The 27,147-nt window shown below is 31.2% G+C and overlaps 1 protein-coding gene across 3 annotated transcripts in view; it reads left to right on the top strand.

Moving 5' to 3' along the window:
• Positions 1-27,147, top strand: part of LOC113517047 (neural-cadherin-like) — a 181,048-nt gene that overhangs the window by 147,639 nt on the left and 6,262 nt on the right. For 2 of the 3 annotated variants that reach the window (XM_031908002.2, XM_031908003.2), the window contains exons 3-8: positions 7,700-7,815; positions 12,753-12,917; positions 17,499-17,636; positions 18,294-22,090; positions 22,959-23,197; positions 25,913-26,116. In XM_031908002.2, coding sequence (XP_031763862.1) covers positions 7,700-7,815; positions 12,753-12,917; positions 17,499-17,636; positions 18,294-22,090; positions 22,959-23,197; positions 25,913-26,116 — 4,659 coding nt within the window. Of the gene's footprint in view, positions 1-7,699; positions 7,816-12,752; positions 12,918-17,498; positions 17,637-18,293; positions 22,091-22,499; positions 22,736-22,958; positions 23,198-25,912; positions 26,117-27,147 lie in introns of all 3 variants that reach the window. The other variant, XM_031908004.2, reaches the window with a different exon arrangement.

The following is a 27,147-nucleotide window of genomic DNA, read 5'->3' on the forward strand; positions in this document are numbered from 1 at the left end:
GACACCAGCAAAATATATTTAAAGCGTACCTATAGCTAAATATTAAAATAGATTTACTTGTGTTCTTTTAATTCCTAAATAGACAGTAAACTATCTTTATTATTGAAGTGAATATTAACTGATATTAAAAAATATTAGAACACAACTCAAAGTATACCATACATTCTGGTTTTTAATAAAAAAATACACTGATACCTGATAAAGGTACGTATGTGCTTTATTACTTTTTTATTACACAATTATATTATTTATAGTATTAAATAATTAGGACGGTGAATGATTTACGAAGTCTATATACATATATAACGGTATGTTGTATAAATATGAACTATTTAAGAAACCGACCAAGATTAAACAATTTTAAAACGTAGTCTATACCAAATTCAAATATATTTATCTTTAGACAACAGGATCCGTTTTATTAGTAACATACTTAAAAATATGTTTGTAAATATTTATAATTATATATATCCTAAAGGTATAGACGAATATACCTAGTATCGGATTATAACTACATTTCAGTGGATTTAAAAAATGTATGTTCCGATAGAAATTGATATAGAAGTAGTTATGACCAGACCAAACACGAATTTTAATAATGAAAAATGAGCTTTGATATTTTGTTTACTCTAATTATTTGGAATTGTAAATTTACGTTTTATTATTTATATTTTATTTTTAGAAAGCAAGTAATTGGGTTTTTTTTAGCAGTGGACAATTAACGGCTGATACAATATTGATGATGATGAAGATTATGATGATAAGACTAAAATAACAATGCGCGGACGCTGACTTCTTATCCATCATCGGTATCTGCTCCTCCAAGGCCCTCCCTTTTGTCCTAAATTCCACTTACTCTTCTAATAGTAAATCGAATCTGAGAAAAAAGAGTATCAGCCACCTACTCGACACGGAGCGTTTTGAATGGCGTCCTCCCTTCACAGCTCTTATGCTTTCTTCCTTATATTACCGTTTCACAAAATTCGAAACTTTCTAAGAAAATTTGCTAAATATAAAAAACAGATTACATAAATATGAAATTTCCATAAAAGGCCGTAATCACCAGTATATTTATGACTTTAAACATATACCTACAAATACAAATAGCAGTAGGTATATACTTGTAAAAAAATATATATATTCTCTGTCTCTTTCATTAATCAATAATTAAATGTCAAACAAAAAAACCTTTACACAAACAGATTTATTTAGCAGAAGGCAAGTCTTTAATGCTACTAAATGCGGAAACCATACTGCCTTTTATGTGACGTTGTGTGCCATACACAACATTCCCTGCTGCAATTCTACGCCATATACTCGTAAATAGTGCTGTGAAAAATCGCCTCCATGAACATGTATGCGATATTTTTCAGTACAATTCTTGTAAATATGTCTTTAGTAATTCATGACTATTGCTTATTATGATCCTTAGTGTTTAAACTTCTACTATTATTTATTTATGTTTTATTACTAAATGTTTATTAATACATTTTATTAATGGCATCCAACAATCTAAATGCACTTATTTATAAGTATATTTTTTATTTTTATTTATTATAATTAATTATGTTATTGTTCTTTTATCTATATTTACTATTATTATATAAATATGAACAGTTTATATTTTTCTTGTCTATTATATAAAGTACTTAAAAAAATATTATGATTATAATATAAAAAATGCACGCATAGATTTACTTGTTTTTTTTTTTGTATGATCATTAAAATACATTTTATTATAAAACAATAAAAACAAATATAATTGCTACGTACAATAAAAAAAAGACTAGAACATAGCGATGGGTTTGCAATAATATCTATGTGTTTATAATATTTGATTGTGATAATGGCCTTTGCAATATTTAATAACGAAAAGGGAAAAGGGAAAGGGTTATTGTTTTAAATTATATTACGTAATTTAAAATAAATATTCCTCGAAAACTGAATAACGAATATTGTAGCGTTATTTATCAAGTACAGAAAACAGAAAGATAAGCCACGCATACCTACCTGTAAACGTTGTAAAGTAATATCCATTGTTAGGGTAAGTGGAAATTTTCCATGTATGAGTTTCGGTTTTCAGTCGATGGGAGGCCTCACATTTTCTTGTTTAAATAGTAATTGGATTTCCATTACTAGCACACAGATTATACAATAATGATCAGGGTTAGTATATAAAGAATCGCAACTTGGGAAAATCCGCCATTTGGCCATGATTGTCAGAAGACTGCTTTCATTTTGGGGCTGTACGTAATCTTTTAGAGTATTTTTATACGGTCTTAGTAAGGATATGGGGACGGTTGATGCGTATTATGTCATTATGGAGTAAAGGCTGCGTAAGTAGTCTATGGATATAATGTTAGATGTATGGTATTATATTATCTATGGTTAGGGTTGCTCTGTTACGTATTAAGGCTCCATAATGTTTCAGCAATATTTATATATTCATTTTTTGTTTATAATAGGGATCCATTAGTAATGTGGAAATGTATGTGGGTACTAAATATATCAAGCTCTATGATTTAGTAGATTATAACAGATTAGTGCCAAAATAAAGAATATAAATATTTCAGTTTAATAAGTTATTAATGTTACTTATGTAAAAATTTTGAAACATATTTATTACCAAAAGCTGGATATTACATTTAATTAAACAAAATTTTACACACTGACTCAACACTTTCGATTCACACAATATTTTGCCTTCATTTACACTGACAAAGCCACGGGATACATCTAATATTTTATGTTACAAGTACAGTACTAATATGACGAAAAAAAACTTAGGCGTTAAATTAGTACCAACATTAAGTAAAGCGACAATAGTTTGCAATACTGGAAAGGAAAATTGACGTTATATTATATGTCGTACTGAACGCTTCATTACACTATATTCCCTTGAGAAATATAAATAAAAGATACACGTCTATTTGTATAAAAACAATGCAACATTACGGCGTGAAAATGGCAGTGCGCAAAAATGTTTATAACATAACAAGTCAGAAAGGAAGTGAAAAGATAATAAATACAATGTGTTTAGTTTTGCAAGAATAATCCTAATCTTGTCCCGTCTTAAATACTAGAAACGCTATTTCATAACGAGAAAGTCATATCAGAACGCAACAGAGACCATAATGTGAGTAATAAAGTATAATTAACTGTATGTATGTTGTTTTGGTTTATGTGAGTACGATTAGGGAATGGAGGCAGCAGCCATTCTGCTGTATGTACTTTCCGTTGCTAAACTCTAATTTGTTTCAACTTTACATAGTAAAATTGTTAGCTAATATCCATACAAACATATGTCTTTATAGGTCGCGTCTTGTACAGCATCGGCAGAGAGAAATGAGTCCTGTTTGTCTTATATTGACTGATGTATTCCATTACAGAAACATTCGTCAATTGTACGTGCTTTCAGAGGTCTTTGTATAAATAAAACTGGTTATGTTTGTGTCAAGTACACAATAAGTGGATTTCGTAGCTATGTTTTAAGTTTTAATTAAAAAATGCGTGTATCTCTGTAATAAGTGACTAAAACAAAACTTCTATTTTATACTAAAATGCGTATCATTAATAAACAAAAACGGATTGCGGATTTAATTCAAATTTTTTTTAGATATAACATTAATTATTGCATTATAAAGTGCCCTATTTTGCAAACATTTCGGGAACTTGTGTCTCGCGATATAAATATTTCATTTAAAAAATTCATTGATGAGAATAAACAAACATCAAAAGAATGCACGCAAAACGCTTTTAGCATAAATAAATTTGCCAAAATACAATAACGAGAAACCTGTTTAGTGACAGACGGACTAGCCCAAAATTATTAATGTTTCGATTTTTTTTTATTTTACTACAGAACCCAAAAAGTCATCTATCTTTCAGAAATTGCAATAAACATTTATTTTTCTACAAAAAAGAAAGTCAAAATAAAAATTTATTTAATACATTTCACATGCTATAAAAAACATAGTTACTCATTCATTGTTATTTTGAGAGTATAGAATTAATAATAATATTTAATACAATTTCCTGTCATTAGTACAGGCCCTTTTTAAACATTATGTTAATTTAGCGGATACGAAGGACTTTTGTGTTTAACTGTACGTATTATGTAGTATGTACCTAATCGTTGGTACACGGTGGGTAATGAACGCATACCGTATTCTCAGACTAATTGGCCTATAAAGAAGAACACCCCTTCGCCTCCCTTTGCGTCAGAATTTCATTTTAGAGAACATGACTGCGGCACCTATAAATGAAAGGCTTCCGTTGTGAATTATTTTTGTTTATTATATATCAAAATATCCCCCGTCGAAGCCGTATCAGAAATGATTAATTTCGTTCACTCGCACTAATGTACAATCCAAGGGTGTACTATTGAGAGTGATAAGGGAAGGACGAGGTATTCAGTTGTGCATATTTTATTAGATATCTACAGGAAAATTATAATTTTTATTATGTAATAAAATTGTAAGCGATAAAAGGATTGAAATTGAAATTGAATAATTCATACTGATTTTTATTAAAGTATTATTCTTTATAAAAATATACAGTAATAATTCGTTGCCTGTCTTCAAATTATATAATTATCAGCTTTGATCCGCGACTTCGTTCGCGGGACCGGGATACATTCACTGTCCGGGATATAAATAAGTTTTTAATCTTCTCAGTGCCATAAAATACGTGTGTACTAAATTTCATAACAATTGATTAAGCCGTTAAGACGCTAACAGATAACAAACAAACTCACTTTTACCTCTATAATATTAGTAAGGATTTATAATACAGTAGCAATTGAGCATACAATTCAAAGCGGTCGAAGAAATATGGTAGTTAATATGACAAACTTATATTTTGAACATGAAACAGAACCCATATTTTGTAATGATGTCTAAATATATGTATAACGGAAATTTTATAAATTTACTATGGTTGTTGCTTCCGACAATTGTTTCGACTTCATTCGGAAGTCGTCTTAAGGAGGCGTATGGCACTTTCGCCGTACGCCCCTACGAACACGTAACGCAAAAGCGTTACAGCGTTTGGTCTAGCACTGCGGGCTGCTGCTCGCAGGAAATAACATAGTAATTTCATTAAATTCGCATTATACATCTATAAAGATATCGTCAAAAAATTAACGTAAGTTTTAAAAATAATATTACATAGTGCAATAATTAATGAGGTGGGTGGTTTTGCTGTGCCCATTTAATTACACATAACTTATAAAAAAACTACAGAGATTACCAGAGACGACAATATTATCTATCTACTCACTATTGAAAATGTATTTAGTAAACAAGTGACTACAAATAATTGAAACAAGTGCTCTCTTTACAGTCTTTTTGTTATTTAAATACCACTGTAAAGTACCACTTGACATAACTCACTGCTTGTGTATCTATATTATATAGTATAAATATTTTGAATAATATTATATAGTCGATAACACTTGAAAGTTTGTCTTTCATATCAAACATTTTAATGTGTAAATAATAAGTGATAGCAGGCAAAACAAGGCAACATGGAAACGTAATACACTGGCATTACGTTTCCATGTTGGCCATGTTGCCAGAGATGGTAAACTTAAAATAAACACCTTTTCAAACTATGTTAATAATCTATATTCTTTTTATGAGAATAATAATACTAATAAACTCTTTATTGCGCACAATAGAGATGTATACAAGGAGTATTTAAACAGAATGTGCATATACAAAAAGCGCCCTTGTCGCTAAAAGCAATCTCTTAATGTTTGAGAATGTTTAATAGATTATCATAATGCAGTAAAGAATTTACAAAATTTATATGAAAACATAATATCTTAAAATTATTTATACAAACCCATTGTGACTCAGCAGAGTAGGTTGAAACAAATATTTATAATAATGAAACAAATGCTTGTCATAATTTACAACCAGAATAGGCGAAAAGAATATTAAGTAATTTCACGTGATATATCATCACCTGTACATACAAGGCACTATGATAATCCACACAGACATTCCGTAAATCTGTTGAGTTTTTCAAACTTCCCTTTTTTATTCTCCACTCAATTTATGAAAGTACCTACGCGTACTAAAGAACGAGGTATGATATTTCATGCTGTCATTGTTAGGTGAAGCGTGAAGTTTTAGCTTTATTGAAAGTTTTATATACATATCTTATATACAGTTTTATTAAGTCATTCACATCATGCCATGGACCACGCCCGACGTCTTTTACTTCTAAAAAAAAGTTGATATGAGGATATCCGTCATTATTGTATAGAAAAATGAATTCTTGACTTATTTTATTTTTTAAGCCACTTCCTAAAGGGTCTCAATTTATTTGTATTTTTTATTTTGCGTATATTATGTTATACGATATCTTCGCCATTTGTCAACTGATTTTAATGATTGTTGTTTATGCAATCGATAGAATTTGTATTGCGACGCAATTCTTTTCAGAGCAAAATCTATTTATTCCAACCTTTCACATCATAATAAGATCTTCTTTATTCGATATTACGGAAACGTTGTTTTAATGTGTCTATTTTTATAGCACTTAAAGGTTTATATAAAAAAACAACGCTACTTACTACAACAATGTTTCAATTTACATTAAATCCTAAACACACTTCCCTCATGCGACGCAATTGATGCCAAATAAGAAATATTTGTTATATATATTAATACAATACCTAATATTTATGGTAGATATAATTTCATTTGTATAATTATCTAATAACTTTTATTCATTATTGCCGTGAAAAAGTGTTAATGCGATATTATTTGAATTTGAAGAGTAAACTTTTGACGGAGCGGCCTTTAATTATACCTTTTCCAAGTATGGGTCGTATATATTTTTATGCCTTTTTTACTTAATTAAAATGTATAATTTGTGTATAAAATTACATTTAAAATTAAATATACCCGTAGGTATAACTGATTATTTATTATCTTACATAGGATAACAATAAAATGTTATATAATTCTTGGTAAACATAATCCGTTTCCCCGGGAATACTAATTGGGTAATCTATAATAAGAAATAAAATTAATTTTGACGACTGTTACCATTGTTGCGGACGTACCTGCCATTCCTTTTAGGCACATTTTTCCAAACATTATATTAAAGTCCAACGTGACAGTCTCTCGAATTAATTAAGATAAAAAGTTGGTCCGTCAATTGACAGGTGTCAGCCAGACTCGAACTCGCGACCACCGAGGTTTTTGAATCGACATTATCTCATCTATTCATCGTAAATCATCAATTTAATGAAAAGTTACCAATTCCTTTTTTTTTAATTTTATTCATTAATTTAGCAAATTTTATTGATTTACTGCCGTGTCGGTCAATTTTAATAAGATTATGTTTTTATGGGATAAAATCTTAAATTATACAATTGCAATTTTTCTATATATCTATGTTCTCCCCAAATCGTTTGTCGGATAGGCAGAATAGACTGAATGCTATAGGTCTGTATGCTACTTACATCTTCACTCACCATCATAACTAGTTTAATATTATGATAGCGGGTAAAGTAATATACGAGTATAAAAAGGTTAGTTATAAGATAGTGATAGGCCGTACGCTCATCTCAGACTCTTGTTTTCTTCCTAGATAAATCTACGTCTCCTCCGATACATACTGTTTATAGTCACTTCCTGTAATGTTATTATTCAATACCTAAACTATATATTTTCTATTACAGCATCGCGTATTCGATACGAGATCACGAGCGGGAACATAGGTGGCGCCTTTGCAGTCAAAAACATGACAGGCGCGATCTACGTGGCGGGTGCACTTGACTACGAAACTAGGAAACGGGTGAGTTGCCTTCAGTATATACCTTCAAAACATACAATACATACAATATAGGTAATAACATTTGAAGCGTACATACGAATTGGAAAAACAAAAAAAAGTTATGAATAATAAAGTTCTCATTTCTACATTACAAAATAACAGCGCTAGTTAATTTCCGTAGATTGTTTCTTAAATATACAAACCTTACTGTTTCCATGTAATTGAAATGAAACGTCCTTTGTTTTATTCTTTAGTCTTTGGTATTAGGAAGCGATATAAATACTCGCTCAGATCTAACAATTTATATTGTCACACAATTTTGGGACGTATCTGGTCTGGTCTTGTATAAAATTAACGATTGGAAACGAATACGATAATAATTTTAATTATTAAACCGAACCGAATATAAGCAAATTAAAATTAAATTGGTTTTAATTATGTGATAAAATTAAGCCCAACGGTAATTCCAAACATAATTAAACTGTTAAAAGGTATTTATTATTTTCATTATAGGATAATATGATTAAAAATAAAACTTAAATTTTCTTTAAGTTCTCTAAGTTATAATTTAATCTTTAAGTTCTTAAATTATCAATATTAAAAATAATAAAGAAATAACTGTCATATAATTACATTAAATGCATATTAAGATACGTTGTGTTATAATAAACTAGACAACAACATTTGGGAGCGAAAACATTCAGACAGAACTAAATTGGTTCTATTAAGAACCGAATCCAAAAGTTACGTTTTGTCTGTATCTATGCATATTTACATGCGTAAATATTACTAAAATAGAGATTTTCAAGAAATCGACTTTTAATAATGATGAATAGTTATAGTTCCCTAGCGTATGTACAAGAGCAGCGTAGACGGGACTGAAAATAAATGTAGAAACTGGTTTACCGGATCCCGTTGCTTGAAATGTTAAATAGAAAAGATTCATTACATTTTTTGTGTTGGCGTTACGGGTAATGTGAGTTTGAAAACACTAATGGAACTTGTAAGTGGAAAATGTTGTTAGCATTTACTTGACTATAACTTCATGAAGCGTTTTCCATTTTGATTTTGACTGTACCAAATATACATTTACAATATATTTTTATTTAAGTAATAAAACAATGAATGACTGTAGATACATAAAACTTGAAATAATAAAGCTATAAATATCATTATATAAATCTTGAAGTTTCTTTCTACCAGTCAATTAAACTGCATACTATATAATACCAAATGTAGAATGAATTATTGTTTTCTGATAAAATTCAAAAATTAATTAACGTTTATTAATCTAAATTTTAACTTTAATAATTTTTTAACAGCGTTGTTGTGTAATAATATGAGTAGTATGTTATTAATGTTTAATTAAAAACTGTAAATAACGAACATTTCGTTAAAAATTGTTACATGAAATATAATTAACTGTAACTTTTATAAATATTTCAGGGATTAGCTAAAGGTGTAATCTTTTTCTAAATTAAAACTCTTCTTCTTTCTTTTAGATGTATCTATTTCCAACTTATTCTCCTTATCACATGATTATCATCACTTGTGATTTCATATAGGCCTTCATTCCCTATCATATTGGTTAATAATACTACTTTGAAGCTTCCACGAATGACTTGTTTGTGATTTCGCTACATACTAATTTCTCAGTATCCACCTTCAATTAATTTCGTACTTTACACAATTCCATTAAATCAAATACTCACTTCAATAACTTCATTATACTTAAGTGTAGCTTTTCATCCATTACTTTGCATTCCAGAATTCTAATCTTTAAGCAACATAGATAGGCTTATATGCTGACATAAATAGCACTATCACATATTCTTAGCATACAATACAAATCTGTGATTGCCATTGTGTCCCATGATGATGATGCCGTTCTTGAAGAGTTTGATGTTATACTTCTGTACCCTGTAATTTCACTACAATATCACACTGTTCAAACTAAAACAACAATATATGCACAGCTACTTAGTGGTGGAAACACGAATGGGACAGAGATATACAATCAAACGACTTCTGTACAGTCACCCTCTGATCCGTAAAATGTGACAAGTCTTATTATAGATCAGTAGGTATAAAAGTAGAAGGGAAGATGTGTCTCTGCCATTTTCCCTTTAACTTAATACGTATATACAATACGTAGATGGATACTGAGATACTTATGCTTCTGTTACATGTCTTCACTTCATTAATATTCACTTTTTTATATTTCTTTTTTTCTTTTTTATTAATAAAGTTTCGTTTTAATTAGTAATTTAGTAGCTTGAATAATAGGAAAATTATGTAGAATTTGAAGTTCAGTAATATCACTAAAACAAACAAAAACAATTTACGTAGTAATTGAGTACTCTGTATTATTATGTTGAGTCAATATGATATAGATATTTATCATTTTATTGGAAATAAGACAAAGTTACTCGTATTCATTTTGTCGTGTCATGTGTTGACCTTTTTGTACGCCTATGCGAGCATTCGAAAGATCTGTCAGACGTCTGTATTTATTACCACATACTTTCCATTAACTGTTCAGAAAATACTGTCACATTTAACTTCTGTTTTAATATATTGTGTTATAGCAATATTTCTTTTAACTGAAAAATACAAAATTCGTATACTTGCATTAAAGCAATGGTTACTGCTATATGTATGTACACAGTTAGCAATAAAATTCTATTCTATTCTAAATGAATTGAGAATCTGAAACGAACGAGGAGGCTCGTTTAAAACTAATCTGCATTGAGTCACCATAAATAAGTAGAAATGGAACGTCGATAGACACGTTTTGGTTACAACACGTTTAATATACTCTAAAACGTATGTCAGATGTTACTATTTTATTTTATCATATCATCCTCCATATATCATGTATGATGAAGCAAAATATATACGTTTGCCACTTATTTGGGGAGACAGGGTTCTTATTATCTCAGTTATTGACAACCTAGTTTAGGACAGCTAAGGAAGCACTTGATTAAACAATTAATGATAATTATTCATTAATTGTTCATCCATTAATCCAGTGACTTTAATGGTTAAGTGTAATTAATCCTACGCAATGTATACCTACTATGATGGCTATAGTATTGTTTGTGATTATTGTTGGCGATTATCTCAGAATATAGCCATTCTCACTCAAATAAAACGCTTTATATCTATATCAAACTTTGAATTCTTTTCACAATACGCTATATCTGTATTATTTGATAAACAAAGAAATTGAAACACGGGGCTGATCTGTTGTGTTTATCTTGTTAGTTGCGTTATAATTGAAGGTGAGTCGCTTTTAAGAAGAATTAATCACCCTTTGAATATAATTTTATTAATTTTATGCTAAAATAAACGGTGTGAAATTGTGAAACAGTGTTTTAATTTCTTTGGTGAGTTTAAATTTAAAAACATCGTGTCGGTGCGGCGCCGTGCTGCGGCCTATATAGCCATCAGAAGAGCTCTCTTTGTTAAGGCCTCGAGAAAGTTACGTCGAACTTTTCGCGAGATAAATAATTTAATCTTTAATACCCATTTAAGCGAGCCGGCGTAGTTCCTACCAAAGGCTGTATTGCTATTAAACTGCAGATTCTCACGGAGCTTTAATGAAAATGGGTTTATTCTGTGGGTTCCTTTCAATCTTGTATAAGCCGTTTGGTCATTTTGTTTCATTAACTTTATAAAGTACGTAATTTGGATTTTCATATATATTTTATATTGATAAGTAATAAATATATGCCTATATTATTTATCACCATATCAATATTCGAATATCAAGAATACTTTTAAAATTGAATTAGGCATACTTGCTGCATAAACTGTATGTATCTAACCAAAAATATTAAAACTATTCGTTCGTTCTTTTTGTATAATGTAAATATGATAAATATGACATCAAATTGTAACAGTATTTATATTATTGATCAGAGCGGAGCCTTCATACTCTAAATATATGTTTATGTATAAATGTGCAAAAACAACAAATAATGCTATGTAACGAACTGAACGTGTCCCATTATCCCCCATCAAACATCTTCTAACAATATTGGGATGGAAAATAAAAAGTACAAACAAAGCTTGTTATACTAATCTCTAGAAAGGCTAAAATCCTAATAGACTTATCCTAATACTCTAATACTCTTGGCTTCTGAATACTACTCTGATGTAACAAATAATGTTTCATTAACTGAATATTCCAATTAAACTTAATTCTGACATCATTATCGATTAAATCCATGCAGCATTATATGTTATATCAGTTTTTGTTCGACAAATGATCAAACGACCTTTACAAACTTATATATTATGCGTGAGATGTCTTTAGAAATAAACATTTCCTACCCAACTAAGGAAATTACTGAGCGACACTGACAGATGACACCAATAACTCCCTGGTGACACAAATAGAGTCTCTGTTTTCAAAAACAAATATATAATAATATTATCCTGCATGTATTCCCACTGCTGGGATATAACTTGCATTCTCCATGAATAGAATCCAAGTAAAATATTTGATTGGTGCGTTTGTAATCTTTGAACACAGTAAATATCTCATATTCATAAAATGTATCAAATGTATTATAATTACATTAACTGACATTACATTCGAAATATTTTTATTTATAATTAAATATCACAACATCATTTTCATGGTAATTGAATGTCTGTAATTCACAAACTTTACAAAAAAACTTCGCCTACCAAAATATGATTCTACTCAACTTCTAAGAACTTAGGTATTTCTTCCTGTTATTCTTCAAATTAAAATAAAGTTAATTAAAGCCATTCCTTTTTAACTTTTTACATTAAAATTCCTTTCTGATATAGTTCCAAAAGTAGATTTTATCCATCTTGAAAAAAAATATATCTTGTAATACGTTAGATGCCAAATTAGAATGAAAAACTTTTAATGATCTAAAGCAATGGTTACTTCAATAGTAACAAATTTTAATCGGTAACAGTACGAGCTCAAGTTAGCAGCGTCGGATAACCTGAAGGAAAACTACACAACAGTGGTGATTCATGTGAAAGACGTGAATGACAACCCGCCTGTATTTGAGAGGCCCACGTATCGCACCCAGATCACCGAGGAAGATGACCGCAACTTGCCCAAACGCGTGTTACAGGTCCGCTTCGAGATTGTGCTGTGTATTAGATTCTTTATTGTGAAATATCTGTGTCACATTTCAATCGAGTCTGCATTTTTTATAGATGTTTATTCGAATTTGCATGGCATGAATATTTCGTTTGTGGCACTGTTTTATTCCGCCGTAGTGTTGTTTGGTTGCTAGTGTCCGTCTTGTTGTTGTTTGTCATTTTATTTGCATCAACTTATTTATTACGTTCCGCAGTTTAAAAACGAGGTCATCGTCGATATTAAGGAGATTCCGTTTTTTTTGTTTTTGTTATGCAGTAATTTACACGTCGTTATGTAAATAAGCATTAAGTTATTAAATTACTTGTAAAAATGATCTTTTATATGAAGTATATAATAACATTTTTATAAATACATGTTTAATTGTTTAACCAGCTATAAGTTTAAATAAATACAGTTGGCATTACTGTTTTGAGAAATAACGTAAGAAAATTAAGGTATATACGGATAATATTAATTTATCATGCTAAAAGCATTTGACACTAATATTAGGATTCAAAGTTTTTGGCCATTAATAAATTTAATTATTATTAATTGAAGTTGGGAACACTATTCTTGAAGTCGTCGAAACAATATGTATACCTGGAGCAACTTGCTGGCTAACATAAGTTCAACTTTGAACGAGGAGTCAGTCGACGCTCTGACACAGTTAGGCAGCGTTCGGAAAAACACGACAATAAATATATAACTAGTGCATAATGATCAGTCTTATCAGAAACGAGTTACAAAATTGATCTTACATTGCTAGTCGTTTAAGATATAGGTAATTACGATTAAGAACTCGAAAAGCAGACAATCGACGAGAAAGAAAAGTTATCGAATCACCTTTTGCGACAATTCTTTTCCGGTCATGCAGGTAATCCTATAGAACAACTAGTGCAGAAACTAAGTAGATACAGGTAGCTTAATATAATTTCTTGCAGTAGTCTATGCGTAGATGCTAAATTCAGCAGTGGACTATAAATTTCTAAAACTTCTAATCAAACAGCTCTAAAGTATTCGAGGAAACTCAAAGTTTAGTGGGTCGCGTAACATAGCATAGGCTATGATAATGTACTTTAAGCAACCTCTCGTTGGTTCTAATATTTATTTACTGGCAGCGATCGGGATCAAAGTATTTTTTAATATCATTTTGAAATGGAACCCGACTTTTCTCATTTTTATAACGATAATGACGAGAACTTCGACAGCTGTCGCGAATTCGAAGGAAGTGCGCGTTTGAAATTTGTACTTTTCAATTATTGCACAAATCCCGTAAACTTCTTTGCTGAACATAAATTAACTTCATTATCATAATTAATCCGTTGCGGCTTACGGTAATATTTTCACGGTTGACTTTATTTATACAGATAAATGACATAAGATAAATAATAATAATATTTTTTATATAGTATAATATTCTTTATTGCACTTATAAATTACATAGATAAGATAGTTATAAATACTTTTTTAAAAATTTAGTTAATATAAATTAATTATATCCATCAATTTATATAACAAATAATTACCAACAAAATATTTTTATTAGATACACAACTTGTTATATTACAGATTTTATGTTTTTATAAGTTAAAAACATCAGCAAACCAACATATCATATATCAGTTTTTATTAGACATGTAAATATGAAAATAATTGTTCCTGAAAAATAATAATATAAATACTACTCGTACTTACAATGACACAATTGTAGGCTACCGATGGAAGATGAAACGAGGACGATGAAGTTAGGTCATTGGACCCATCGTATAAAATTCTTAATAAATTCTCCACGTTAGTTCCTTGGAAAACATTGTTAATTTCTCTTAAATGTAAACCAGTCAAATTAATAGAATAATAGGGTAGCGCAGGTGGGGTTGCCACTAATTACATAATGGGATACCCTTTATATAATAATATAATCTTTGTAAAACGAGCAGTCATCCTGTAGTTTTTAAGTTTGCATGAGCATGTGGTGTGCTAAAGTGTGGCTATCGACAGTACGAGATGACGCTGGTCGCGTCCGACGGCCGCAACGAGAACTCGACGCGAGTAGTCATCAGAGTGCTGGATGTAAATGACCTGCCGCCTCGTTTCACACGCAGTGCTTACATCACGGAAGCACTCGAAGAAACAGGACCTTATCCCCATTCCCTCATTCAGGTTTTGTTTTGTTTTTTTTTTCTATTTTATTTACAAACCAAATTGTTTATTTACTAACTAATATTATCATCACATTATGTTATATTTATTTACAAAGTGCATTATTTTAATTTTTACCGTATATATATTTAACTAACCACATAACCTAACTTATCCTTATTGAAAGCAACAAATATGAATGTTAGGATTGGTTATTGGGTTACATATATGAATAATATTTCTCAAATCCATATTATTCAAGTATTTCATAACAAGGTTCTCTAATAATACAAGCAAACTTCTTCAATATGTTCAACGATTTCCGTTGGTAAGTATGTAGTGCTTATTTCTGTGTGTGTTTGCATTGTTAGTTTATACCTCGTTAGATTAGAGCTTTTTAGTACTTAATGCACTATAAAATGTATTTATAAAATAAGTTTAATAAGTAAGTCGATTAATAATTTATTAATAGTTAAAAGCGGGCTTTTTAATGACAATAGGATCTCAATCAGTAAATAGTTTACTACATAGATACGGTAATAATGCCCTATTTAAAAAACTGGCACCATCGCAGTAATGTGATAAAATCAAATAATGAATAAAGTAAGGAATATAAAGTATCCATAATTGTAACTCTAAATTAAACCATGAGAAAATCTGAATATAATGGCATTCTATTTTATATAAAAAGTATTTTGCATAAGTATTTCTCTCATTTATATAGGAATTGCTATAAAATATCATAACGACTTCTAAAATCCAAATTGAATTGTAGGATTTGGGTAATTTGGTATAAATTTTATACAGTATTAGATATAAAAATGAATGTTTTTACATTTCTTTTTCTTGACTGGTTTTAGTATTCAAATAAGATCTAAAAAGTATGACGCTTATACATTATATTTGTAGAAAGATGTTAGTAGCTCGCATAACTTCACAACGCTAATTTAACTTTCCTGTTTCCTTTTGTTGCCTATCTGAAACAAATTACATTTTCAAATGATGATTATACTTATGAAATATTAAAATTAAATTTTATTATACTTTAAATGCGTCTTGTATCCGTATTTACTAGTATAAAATTTTATTAAGATTTCAAAGGTAATGAGATATTGATGCCTATTACGTATTTACATACACGCTCTTAAAATATGATGATGTAATAAATTTCTATCATATCTGAACAAGATTAATATACTTTTTAGTAAAAAATATTTTACGACTTGTTAATAGACTTGTTGTAAAATATTAAATTGTTCGGAAATTAACTTGACATTTATACTAGATCATGAAAAATGTCCATCCACCGTGAGTAAAGCTCTTGTCCCAAGTCGTTTGTAGTGACAAGCTTTTTATAATTGAAGTGAAATTCGCAAATGATCCGAGTAATTACGCAAATGTCGACCCTCTTCATTTCTCCTGGCCGGTCCCGAACCGCCTCTCCTAATTAGATATCCCCCTCACTCATACACGAAATAGAAAATGTAGTTACACTTTTAAAAAAACAGCTCTTAACTTTCAGCTAAACGATATGACTTCCAATTAAATACTTATTAAATTTTATTCGTAGGTACTCTTTGTGGGACCGAAAATATATTCACGTCTTCACAAATTTTTGCACTTATTTCTTTATATTCTTAACATTCAAAATAATGTCTTGAAACTTTTGCACTTTCATGGTTTTGTTGAAAAACGTTAAAAAGAGGAAAGTTTCCGTCGCTTCCGGTGGAGTGTGATGCCGCCCCGCTGTCGGTCGACGCACCGCCCGCTGCAAACAATCTGGGGTGTCGATGGGTTCATAACTTCCAGAAACTTCCGCCACCTAGATCCCTCTATAAAATAGTGATTGTACTAGTAGTATACATATAGAAGGAAATATGTAAAGTAACAAATAGCGAACAATCATGCGCTTTTTATGTTTTGCTTTGGAATATGAGTGACATTATTAGCATTGGACAAGTGCAATATGTTTAGATTGTAACCAATGATGTCGCGCGGTCCTTAAAAATACTGGCAAATGGTCCCAATTTCCTATTTCTTGCATTTATGACGATACGAACGATTTTTTTATGACGATAATTATTTTATGTAAAATTAATAAAATATTTTTTTTATATCTAATACTGAATTTATACAAAATTACAATACCCATATTCCTAGCTTATATATACCTATTTATGTTATAAAAGTACTACTACAATATGGATACTTACTCTTTGTATTATACGTTGTCACTACCACTGGGAAAGGTGCTTTAAATATTCAAAGATCCAAAGTTTGCAACATGTGTATCTTGAATTTTATGTTTACGCATAAAAGCTCCGCAGAGGCTGCCATGCGACAAACTTTATCACATTATAACCTTTTCATTAGTAATATGCCACTATATGTATTCAAATTACATGTCGCTTACACTAAATTATGTTATTAGGTGACGGCAACTGATGGCGACAAAGATAGACAGCAGAACATCGTGTATTTCCTCACTGGACAAGGCATCGACCCAGATAACCCTGCTAATAGCAAATTTGATATTAACCGCACCACAGGAGAAATTTTCGTTCTCAAAGTAAGTATCCTAATATTCTTATAAATATAAAGTAATCATTAGCATCCTCTTAAAAAAAATCAGTAAAACTGAACATTTTTATTTAAACCTAAGGACTAAGGTCATCTCGGCATCCAGAAATTTTGCTGCCTTATAAAAACTTATCTTTTAAACTGATAGAAATATAAGGTAAAAATATATTACATGTATAACTATATTTTTTATAATATAGTTTCTTACAGTGTGTTTGAAATTAAATTACATATTAGCTAGTGCTTAAATAATAATTAATATTAAATAGATATAAAAAATGTAGGTATGACATATGATGAATGAACGAAATTTAGTTATCACGTTTCATTTTCTAGCATTAAAAACAACAATATCAATATTTTGAAAAGATATAAATAAAGTATTTTTACATAAACTCAAATAGCCGACCAAGATAATACGTGGGTTGCATCTATAATGCAATTATACATTGATTACATTCCATATGTGCAATAACCTGTATACATATACTGTGTAATGTGAAAACTCGAATGACCACTGCATAACAATTATTTGATAATTCAGAAATAAACGTTTTTTTTTAAACAAATATTATATTGAATATCAAATATTATACTGAACTTTATTTTCTATATATAATTAACATTATAATACATTTGATTTCAGCCTTTAGATCGTGACCAACCTAATGGAAGGCCCCAATGGAGGTTTACTGTATTTGCTCAAGACGAAGGAGGTGAAGGTTTAGTAGGATACGCGGATGTTCAAGTCAATCTCAAAGACATTAATGATAATGCGCCCATTTTCCCTCAAGGGGTTTACTTCGGTAATGTCACAGAAAATGGCACAGCTGGTATGGTTGTTATGACAATGACCGCTATTGACTACGACGATCCAGCTGAAAGTAGTAATGCTAAATTGTGGTACTCTATTGAGAAAAATGTTATTGAAGAAGAAACTGGTTCGCCTATATTCGAAATTGAACCAGAGACAGGTGTAATAAAAACTGCCGTGTGTTGTTTAGATCGCGAAAGGACGCCAGATTATTCTATACAAATTGTAGCATCGGATGGAGGGGGGTTAAAAGGAACTGGTACAGCATCTATAAGAGTAAAAGATATAAATGATATGCCACCACAATTTACAAAAGATGAATGGTTTACAGAAGTAGACGAAACTGATGGTACCAATTTACCAGAAATGCCTATTCTTACAGTGACTGTTCATGATGAAGATGAAACTAATAAATTTCAATATAAAGTTATAGAAAATAGTGGTTATGGTGCTGATAAATTTACTATGGTTAGAAATAATGATGGCACTGGCTCTTTAAAAATAGTACAGCCGTTAGACTACGAAGACCAATTACAAAGTAATGGTTTCCGATTTAGAATACAAGTTAATGATAAAGGAGAAGATAATGACAACGACAAATATCACGTAGCATATTCATGGGTGGTAGTTAAGCTTAGAGATATAAATGACAATAAACCACAATTTGAAAGAGCGAATATAGAAGTGTCAGTCTATGAAAATGCAGAAGTTGGTAAGAGTTTAGAAACGTTTAAAGCTACTGATCCTGATCAAGGCGGCAAAAGTAAAGTATCATATGCTATCGACAGATCTTCAGATCGAAAACGACAATTTTCAATAAATCAGGAAGGTACTGTAAGTATACAAAGATCTTTAGATAGAGAAGATACACCTCGACATCAAGTAAAAATTTTAGCTATAGACGACGGAGTTCCCCCAAGAACAGCTACAGCAACTCTTACAGTAATTGTTCAAGATATAAATGACAATGCACCAACATTCTTGAAGGATTATAGACCTGTATTGACGGAACATATTACTCCGAAAAAAGTAGCAGAAATTTTAGCTACAGATGACGATGATAGATCAAAAAGTAATGGCCCACCTTTCCAGTTCCGATTGGATCCAGGCGCAGACGATATAATCCGTGCTTCTTTCAAAGTAGAACAAGATCAAAAAGGTGCCAATGGTGATGGAATGGCAATAATTTCGTCTTTAAGATCATTTGATAGAGAACAGCAAAAGGAATATCGTATCCCCATCATTATTAAAGACCACGGAAACCCAGCTATGACCGGAACAAGCACACTTACAGTTATAATCGGTGACGTTAACGATAACAAAATGCAACCGGGCTCAAAAGAAATTCTTGTATATAACTATCAAGGTCAAGCACCAGATACTGAAATCGGTAGAGTGTATGTATATGATCTTGATGACTGGGATTTACCAGATAAGAAATTCTTTTGGGAAAGTACAGAACATCCTAACTTTACGTTAAATGAAGAAACTGGTATGATACAAATGAAACATAAAACAAAAGAAGGAAGATATAACTTAAAATTCAAGGTTTATGACAGAAAGCATACTCAAACAGATGTCCCAGCAAATGTAACAGTATATGTTAAGGAAATATCTCACGAAGCTCTAATGAATTCAGGATCAATACGAATATCTGGTATATCAGACGAAGATTTTATTAGAGTATGGAATTATAAAACGCTTAGCGATTCCAGAAGTAAATTAGAAATATTTAAAGATAAATTAGCAGATTTGCTCAATACCGAACGTGAAAATATTGATGTATTTAGTGTACAACTCCGAAAGAAACACCCGCCTGTTACAGATGTAAGATTTTCAGCACACGGTGCTCATTACTACAAACCAATTAGATTAAATGGTATAGTCTTAATGCATAGAGAAGAGATAGAAAGATCTGTGGGCATCAATATCACCATGGTAGGCATTGATGAGTGCATCTATGAAAATCAAATGTGTGAGGGTTCCTGTACTAATGTGCTTGATATCAGTAATTTACCATATATGGTTAATGCTAACAAAACTGCTCTGGTTGGAGTAAGAGTTGACGTAATTGCTGAGTGTACATGCGGAGCTAGAAATTTCACTCAAGCAGAAACATGTCGTAATTCACCATGTTATAATGGGGGTAGATGTATTGAAGGCAAATATGGTCTAACATGTTCATGCCCACCTGGTTATACAGGGCCACGGTGTCAACAAACATCGAGAAGTTTTAGAGGCACAGGCTGGGCATGGTATCCTGCTTTAGAAATGTGTGACAATTCTCATTTGAGCTTTGAATTTATAACACGAAAATCGGAAGGTGTGTTACTCTACAATGGGCCTATAGTGCCACCTGAGCCTGATGAAATAATGGTATCTGATTTCATATCAGTAGAATTAGAAAGAGGAAATCCCAGGTTGTTAATTGATTTTGGTTCGGGCACATTGGAACTTAGAGTCAAAACCAAAAAGTCCTTGGACGATGGTGAGTGGCATAGGATAGACATATTTTGGGACACTGAAAATGTCAGAATGATCGTTGATTTTTGTAAATCTGCCGATATACAAGAAATGGAAGATGGTACTCCTCCAGAATTTGATGATTCAACATGCCAAGCTACAGGAACGATACCTCCATTTAATGAATACCTAAATGTTAATGCCCCGCTACAGATAGGTGGTCTATATATTGAACATTTTGATCCCACACATTATCACTGGCAATACATGCCTATAGGAAAAGGTTTTGATGGATGTATACGAAACTTGATTCATAATAGCAAGCTATATGATTTAGCTCACCCTGGGTTATCGAGAAATTCTGTTGCTGGTTGCCCGCAGACCGAAGAAATTTGCAATCAAGCGGACACTACATCAAGATGTTGGGAACACGGTACATGTGTTGGGAGCTTTTCTGAAGCAAGATGTCAATGTCAACCCGGTTGGACAGGACCGTCATGTAATTTACCGACAACGCCGACTAGTTTCAGGCCACAAAGCTATGTTAAATTTGCATTAAGTTTTGAACCAGACAGATTTAGTACACAAATACAGTTACGATTCCGCACTCGTGAACCTCATGGTGAACTATTTAGAGTAAGCGACCAACATAATAGAGAATATGGAATACTTGAGGTGAAGGAATCTCGATTACACTTCAGGTTTAATCTAAACTCTTTGCGAACTGAAGAGCGCGACGTATGGTTAAATTCTGTTCCTGTCGATGATGGCCAATGGCATATAGCTCGCGTTAGTCGATATGGAAGTGCAGCAACCTTAGAAATTGATGGCGGGGAAGGAAGGAGATACAACGAGACTTTTACCTTTGAAGGCCATCAATGGCTATTAGTAGATAAACAAGAAGGTGTATATGCCGGTGGAAAAGCGGAATATACAGGTGTCAGGACATTTGAAGTATACGCTGATTTTCAAAAAGGTTGTTTAGATGATATCAGGCTAGAAGGCAAACATTTACCTTTACCTCCAGCAATGAATGGTACCCAATGGGGACAAGCAACTATGGCTAGAAATCTTGATCGAAACTGCCCGTCTAATAGTCCATGCATCAACGTCCATTGCACAGAGCCTTTCGTATGTGTCGATCTATGGAATGAATATGAATGCACGTAAGTAAACCTTATTACTATTACCTTATTTTAATATTAAAAACTTTGAAGTAAAATTAGTCCATTCATATTGATTTGCAATTATCAAAATACATATTTTAAAATTTTAAAATGACAAACATTTATGACAATAACAATACATGACTTTTTAAAAGTCTTTTAACTGTTTTTGTTTTTATTTCTAGTATCATAATATTCAAGCGCGCACTGAGTTTCGTAATATTTTATTAATTAGCTTTTTATATATACTAAAGAAATATACTTTACATTATTTGTTTAAAATGACTATTTATAATAAATGCTAATTACTGTTATTTACATTTATTATTATAAAGCAAAATACTTTATATTACTAACATTTAAATATATGGATATAACATACTAAAGTATATATTGGAATGGTGTCTAGTTGCGGTGAGGGTTTGGTATTGTCTCCGGACGGCAAAGGTTGCGTAGACAAGAACGAGTGTCTCTACTTCCCATGTCGCAACGGCGGGTCGTGTGTGAACCGCGAGCCCGGCTACCGCTGCCACTGTCCCGAAGGTTTCTGGGGCGAGAACTGCGAACTCGTTCAAGAAGGGCGCACGCTCAAGCTCAGCATGGGCGCACTCGCTGCCATCCTCGTCTGCCTCCTTATTATCATGAGTGAGCACTTAACCTAGACACGTTTCCCACGTGTATCATTAGAGTTCTATTCCATCGCACACTCACACTCGCACTTATCACCATCCATTATTCATTATTATAGTTGTATATGTGTATCTAGCTGTTTTATTGGCATTATGTATATGGTAAAGCATGCACAAGGGGGGCTCAGTGCGCGTTGCGGAATCTTCCGCAACAGAGAGGTAAAGCGCACAATATATAGGTGTCCGGGTGGATCGACTCGCGCGTCCGGAACTTGCGTCAACATAAACGAGTGCCTGATGAGTCCATGCCGCAACGGGGGCTCTTGCATCGACCGCGAGCCTTCGCGCCGCTACGACTGTGTTTGCGCGTTCGGCTACACCGGCCACGACTGCGAACTGGAGTTGCTTGCCTCAGGAATCATCACACCATCCAGGGATTTCATAATAGCTATCATTGTCTGTTTATTTTTGCTTTTAGGTGAGCACTATAATTTTTGGCATGTTTTCTAGCCCAGTGTTTTTCAAAATATAGACCGCGATCTTCTGGACTTAGCGATGTTTCAAGAACTCATTAATATTAAGAGCACAAATATCTTCAATTTGCTAAATGATACGAGGAATGTACGTCAAGGTACATATTAGATAATTACAGTCAAATTGAATTGGTCGTACTGGAGGGTCGAGAGGGTTTTTGTAATTATTTTAGGGTCACGGTGTCATTCAGTTTGAAAAACACTGTTCTAGAGGTAATAAAGAACCTTTTAATTATTTACTTTTAAAGTGAACATTTAGATAACATCATAATTACTTATTTTATCCATGCTCAGTGTTTTATGTACTCATAGATACACCTCGATATGTATACATATGTTTTTAATATATACCTAAACATATAAGTACATAAACAATTATTGACTTGTTTAATTTCAATTCAACACTAGGTAATTACTGTCATTTACAGTAAATATTTAATACGGCATTGTAACAAGTGTTTACATATTATTTATACATGAGTGTACTTCCTTCTATTGAATTATTAGATTTAATTACGGAACGACTAAATTATACTGCGCTATAATATCACGCTGAATATTCAAATTTATTCAGGAAGTAATATTAATAATTAGAAATATTCCGGCTTAGCTACTAATTATGTCACAAAACTAGTTATTTATGTTAGTATTTTATTGTTTATATTGAAAAAAATAGGTCTATCATCAATCTAGATTTTTACTAGGTGAATAAGATAGAAAGAACCAAGTACTGCAACCACTAACCTTATATATCTACATGTCCTGTTTCATCTTTCTTAATCCAGTTAACGGATGAACGTTAGTTAAATTATTAACACCTACTTTATATTTTGTAAGCAATTTAAAAAAAGAGAACGTTGTCAAATCAACTACATTTTATGTTGTGAATTCTGAACCGATTTTGATAATTCCTTTCAAATTAATGGGGTTACTCACATATTGGTTTTTATTAACTTCGTTACGATTAAAATCAATTATATAAAGTAAAAAAATACAATATATTTTTATTTTATTTGTTAATTAGATATTTCGTACATAAGTATATAAATATAATAATCCAATATAAATGGGGTCTATAAAAGATCCACAATTATGTTCTATATGAAATAATACATTCAAAAACGTTCTTGGAATTCATTTTATACCTCAGTTGCTTGTACGGACGAAAATAATAGATTCAACGCAGCACTATGTTCTACTCTATTCGAAAATCAACGTCCCTCCGGTCCCTTCCTTTATTAAATATCTATCGGAAATTGAAATGACGGAAAGCAGCCCGAATCTTAGTTCTATTATTACCAATTTCCTCAATAGAAACGTATTTCTGTACCATGAAATATTTGTTTCATTGCTTAAGTAATATTAGTTCCCATAATTATATTACAATATTATAGTTCTTATAAATAAATCTGTGATGAACTTTTAATTTGATTTAAAAATTAATCGGAATTTATATTTTGTAATTCCATTTTTATTTTAGCAACCATTTCGCAGCGAAATTGCTGATTGGAAATCTTTTTATAAGTAATTAATGGTACATTTTTTTGGAAAAAATTGAAATGTCTGTAGTACTAATAGTCTATTGACAAAGTATTAATAAAATTATGTCTTTAATCTAAATTATAAGAAATAGTAATATAATCTAAATTATAAGTTTTCCATTCTGATTGATTTATGATTACTTATAAAATGAACGTAAGAAAATAAATTTGTTTTGTAATGTTATAGTATAACCTAAGCAGGGAACATTTCTCGAATTGTTTGCGCTCGCCAGACCGTAACGAGCTTATACCCGGTCACATACCAACCATTCAACCATTACATTTGTGATGTTTAAGCTTTGTCTTTCATAAATTACAAATTTATATAAATGTAATAATAAACGTATATGTTTTAATTATTTTAAACGTAAAATAAAGATCCAATTAAAAACCCAAAGCTCAGAAAAATAATATATTGTCCATTTCTGAACACGTATTCGCAACTTTTTATATTAAATTTACCAAGTAAATTAGTTACAAGATTAAAGACTACAAAGCATATTTAATCCAGTAATTTAAATATTCGAGTCATGTCGTCTGCCCCATTAACGTTAAAGACGGGTCTTTGAAGGATTTGCACAACAATCAACAATTTCTAAATCGAATATTTTTTTCATTTAGTTTAGGCATTGGCACAGTGCTTATTGTATTTTTATTTTCGTGTCGTGTTGCTGAATTTACATTTAGCCATATAACATTTTATTTGGTAACTTTCTTTTTTTTTTATTCAATACCATAAATCTAGTACCTACATAAATCTTATAGAATTATATTCTTAAAAGATTTCGAGAAGAAGAAGGTTCTTAATACATTCAAATTATTTACGATTATGTTACATAATTATGATACATTACCAATTCTGAACTAGTTTTCACAATTTTTTTTTTTTTGCCATCGACTGGGTTTCTGTTACCGTTTTTCAGTGAAACAAAAAAATGCTTATTACGAGAAAAAACTACATGCACTTCTAAACACACGATTCTACATTTTAAATCAAAATATTTACAATGTTAGGTATCTATGAAGAGTCTTATCAATGTAGGTGTGTATGTGATAATCAAATGTACTTGTTTTATTTGAAGTCCCCTTAAGTTATAACTTACATTTTATTTACGACAGTACTTGTGCTCGTGTTCGTGGTTTACAACCGGCGTCGTGAAGCCCACATCAAGTATCCGGGTCCTGATGATGATGTACGTGAAAATATCATCAACTACGATGACGAGGGAGGTGGCGAAGATGATATGACAGCCTTCGATATCACCCCACTTCAGATACCAATCGGTGGCCCCTTACCCGATCATGCACCTGCAAAATTACCATGTAAGTAAAATAGCTACATAAATTCCTACATACAATCTTACTAATAAAATAAAATTGTAGATTATGTTTGACATGAGAGATTTTAAAGAACGTATTATATGAGGGGTCTTAATAAATAATAATTTTAAAAAATGTTGCCTGTCTATGTATTTATTCCGGCATAATGTAAAAATTATTGCACAGAATTGGATGCAATTTACACAATTATATTTCTGAAGGTCTAACTTAAAAACTAGTGCTGAGTTAAGGTTTTAACTTGATTTAGAAGTCTATTTCATTGATTTTCCCACTTCTAAAGTCGATGCATAAAGCTTACAATATATACTAGGTCCTCAAAATGTCTTGTTCTATGAGAAACTAGACAACGAACGGATGTTCGTTATCTATGGATAAGGGTTTCTGGAAAATCGATGGATTGCGGACTCAATTAATGCAAACCAACGTTCCCTACCATTACACTATGGAGATCGACAAATTAGTTGCTTCTCACGCTTGAACAAGGGTGTAGCTACACAAATAGCGATTGTAATCAGGCTGTTGAATAGGCATAGTCTTCTTAGGCACGAACATTAGAAATTAAACATAGATATTAATTATTATGTTAATTTACATTAATAGATGTATATTTTGAGTAATATATAGTTATTTTAGTAAGTTTTTAATTATACAAGTCACCATTGTCTCTCAATCGTTTTCTTTTTTTTTTATTTAATTGTTTAGCTGATGGATAATACGATATTAAGCTCGCCATTTGTACAAATTTTATTATACAATAAATGAATATTATTAAACGACTTTCAAAAGAAGGTGATTCTCAATTTATCTGTATGTTTTAAAGGAGTATCTATGTTATAAGATTCCATAGCTAATACAAAACCAATCTTAATAATGTCAATTGCTAAAAATAATTATATTTGCTATCGATAGTGTGTTCTTATGTTGGTCCCATATTTATTTTATGAAGATAGAAGCCAAAAACTATTTATTGAGAAGCAAACTTTATTACTAAGCATATAATTTTGTTTTCTAAA

This window comes from Galleria mellonella, unplaced genomic scaffold (assembly GCF_026898425.1).
Source record: "Galleria mellonella isolate WM207_F2 unplaced genomic scaffold, CSIRO_AGI_GalMel_v1 utg143, whole genome shotgun sequence".
In the NCBI taxonomy this organism is placed as follows: domain Eukaryota; kingdom Metazoa; phylum Arthropoda; class Insecta; order Lepidoptera; family Pyralidae; genus Galleria; species Galleria mellonella.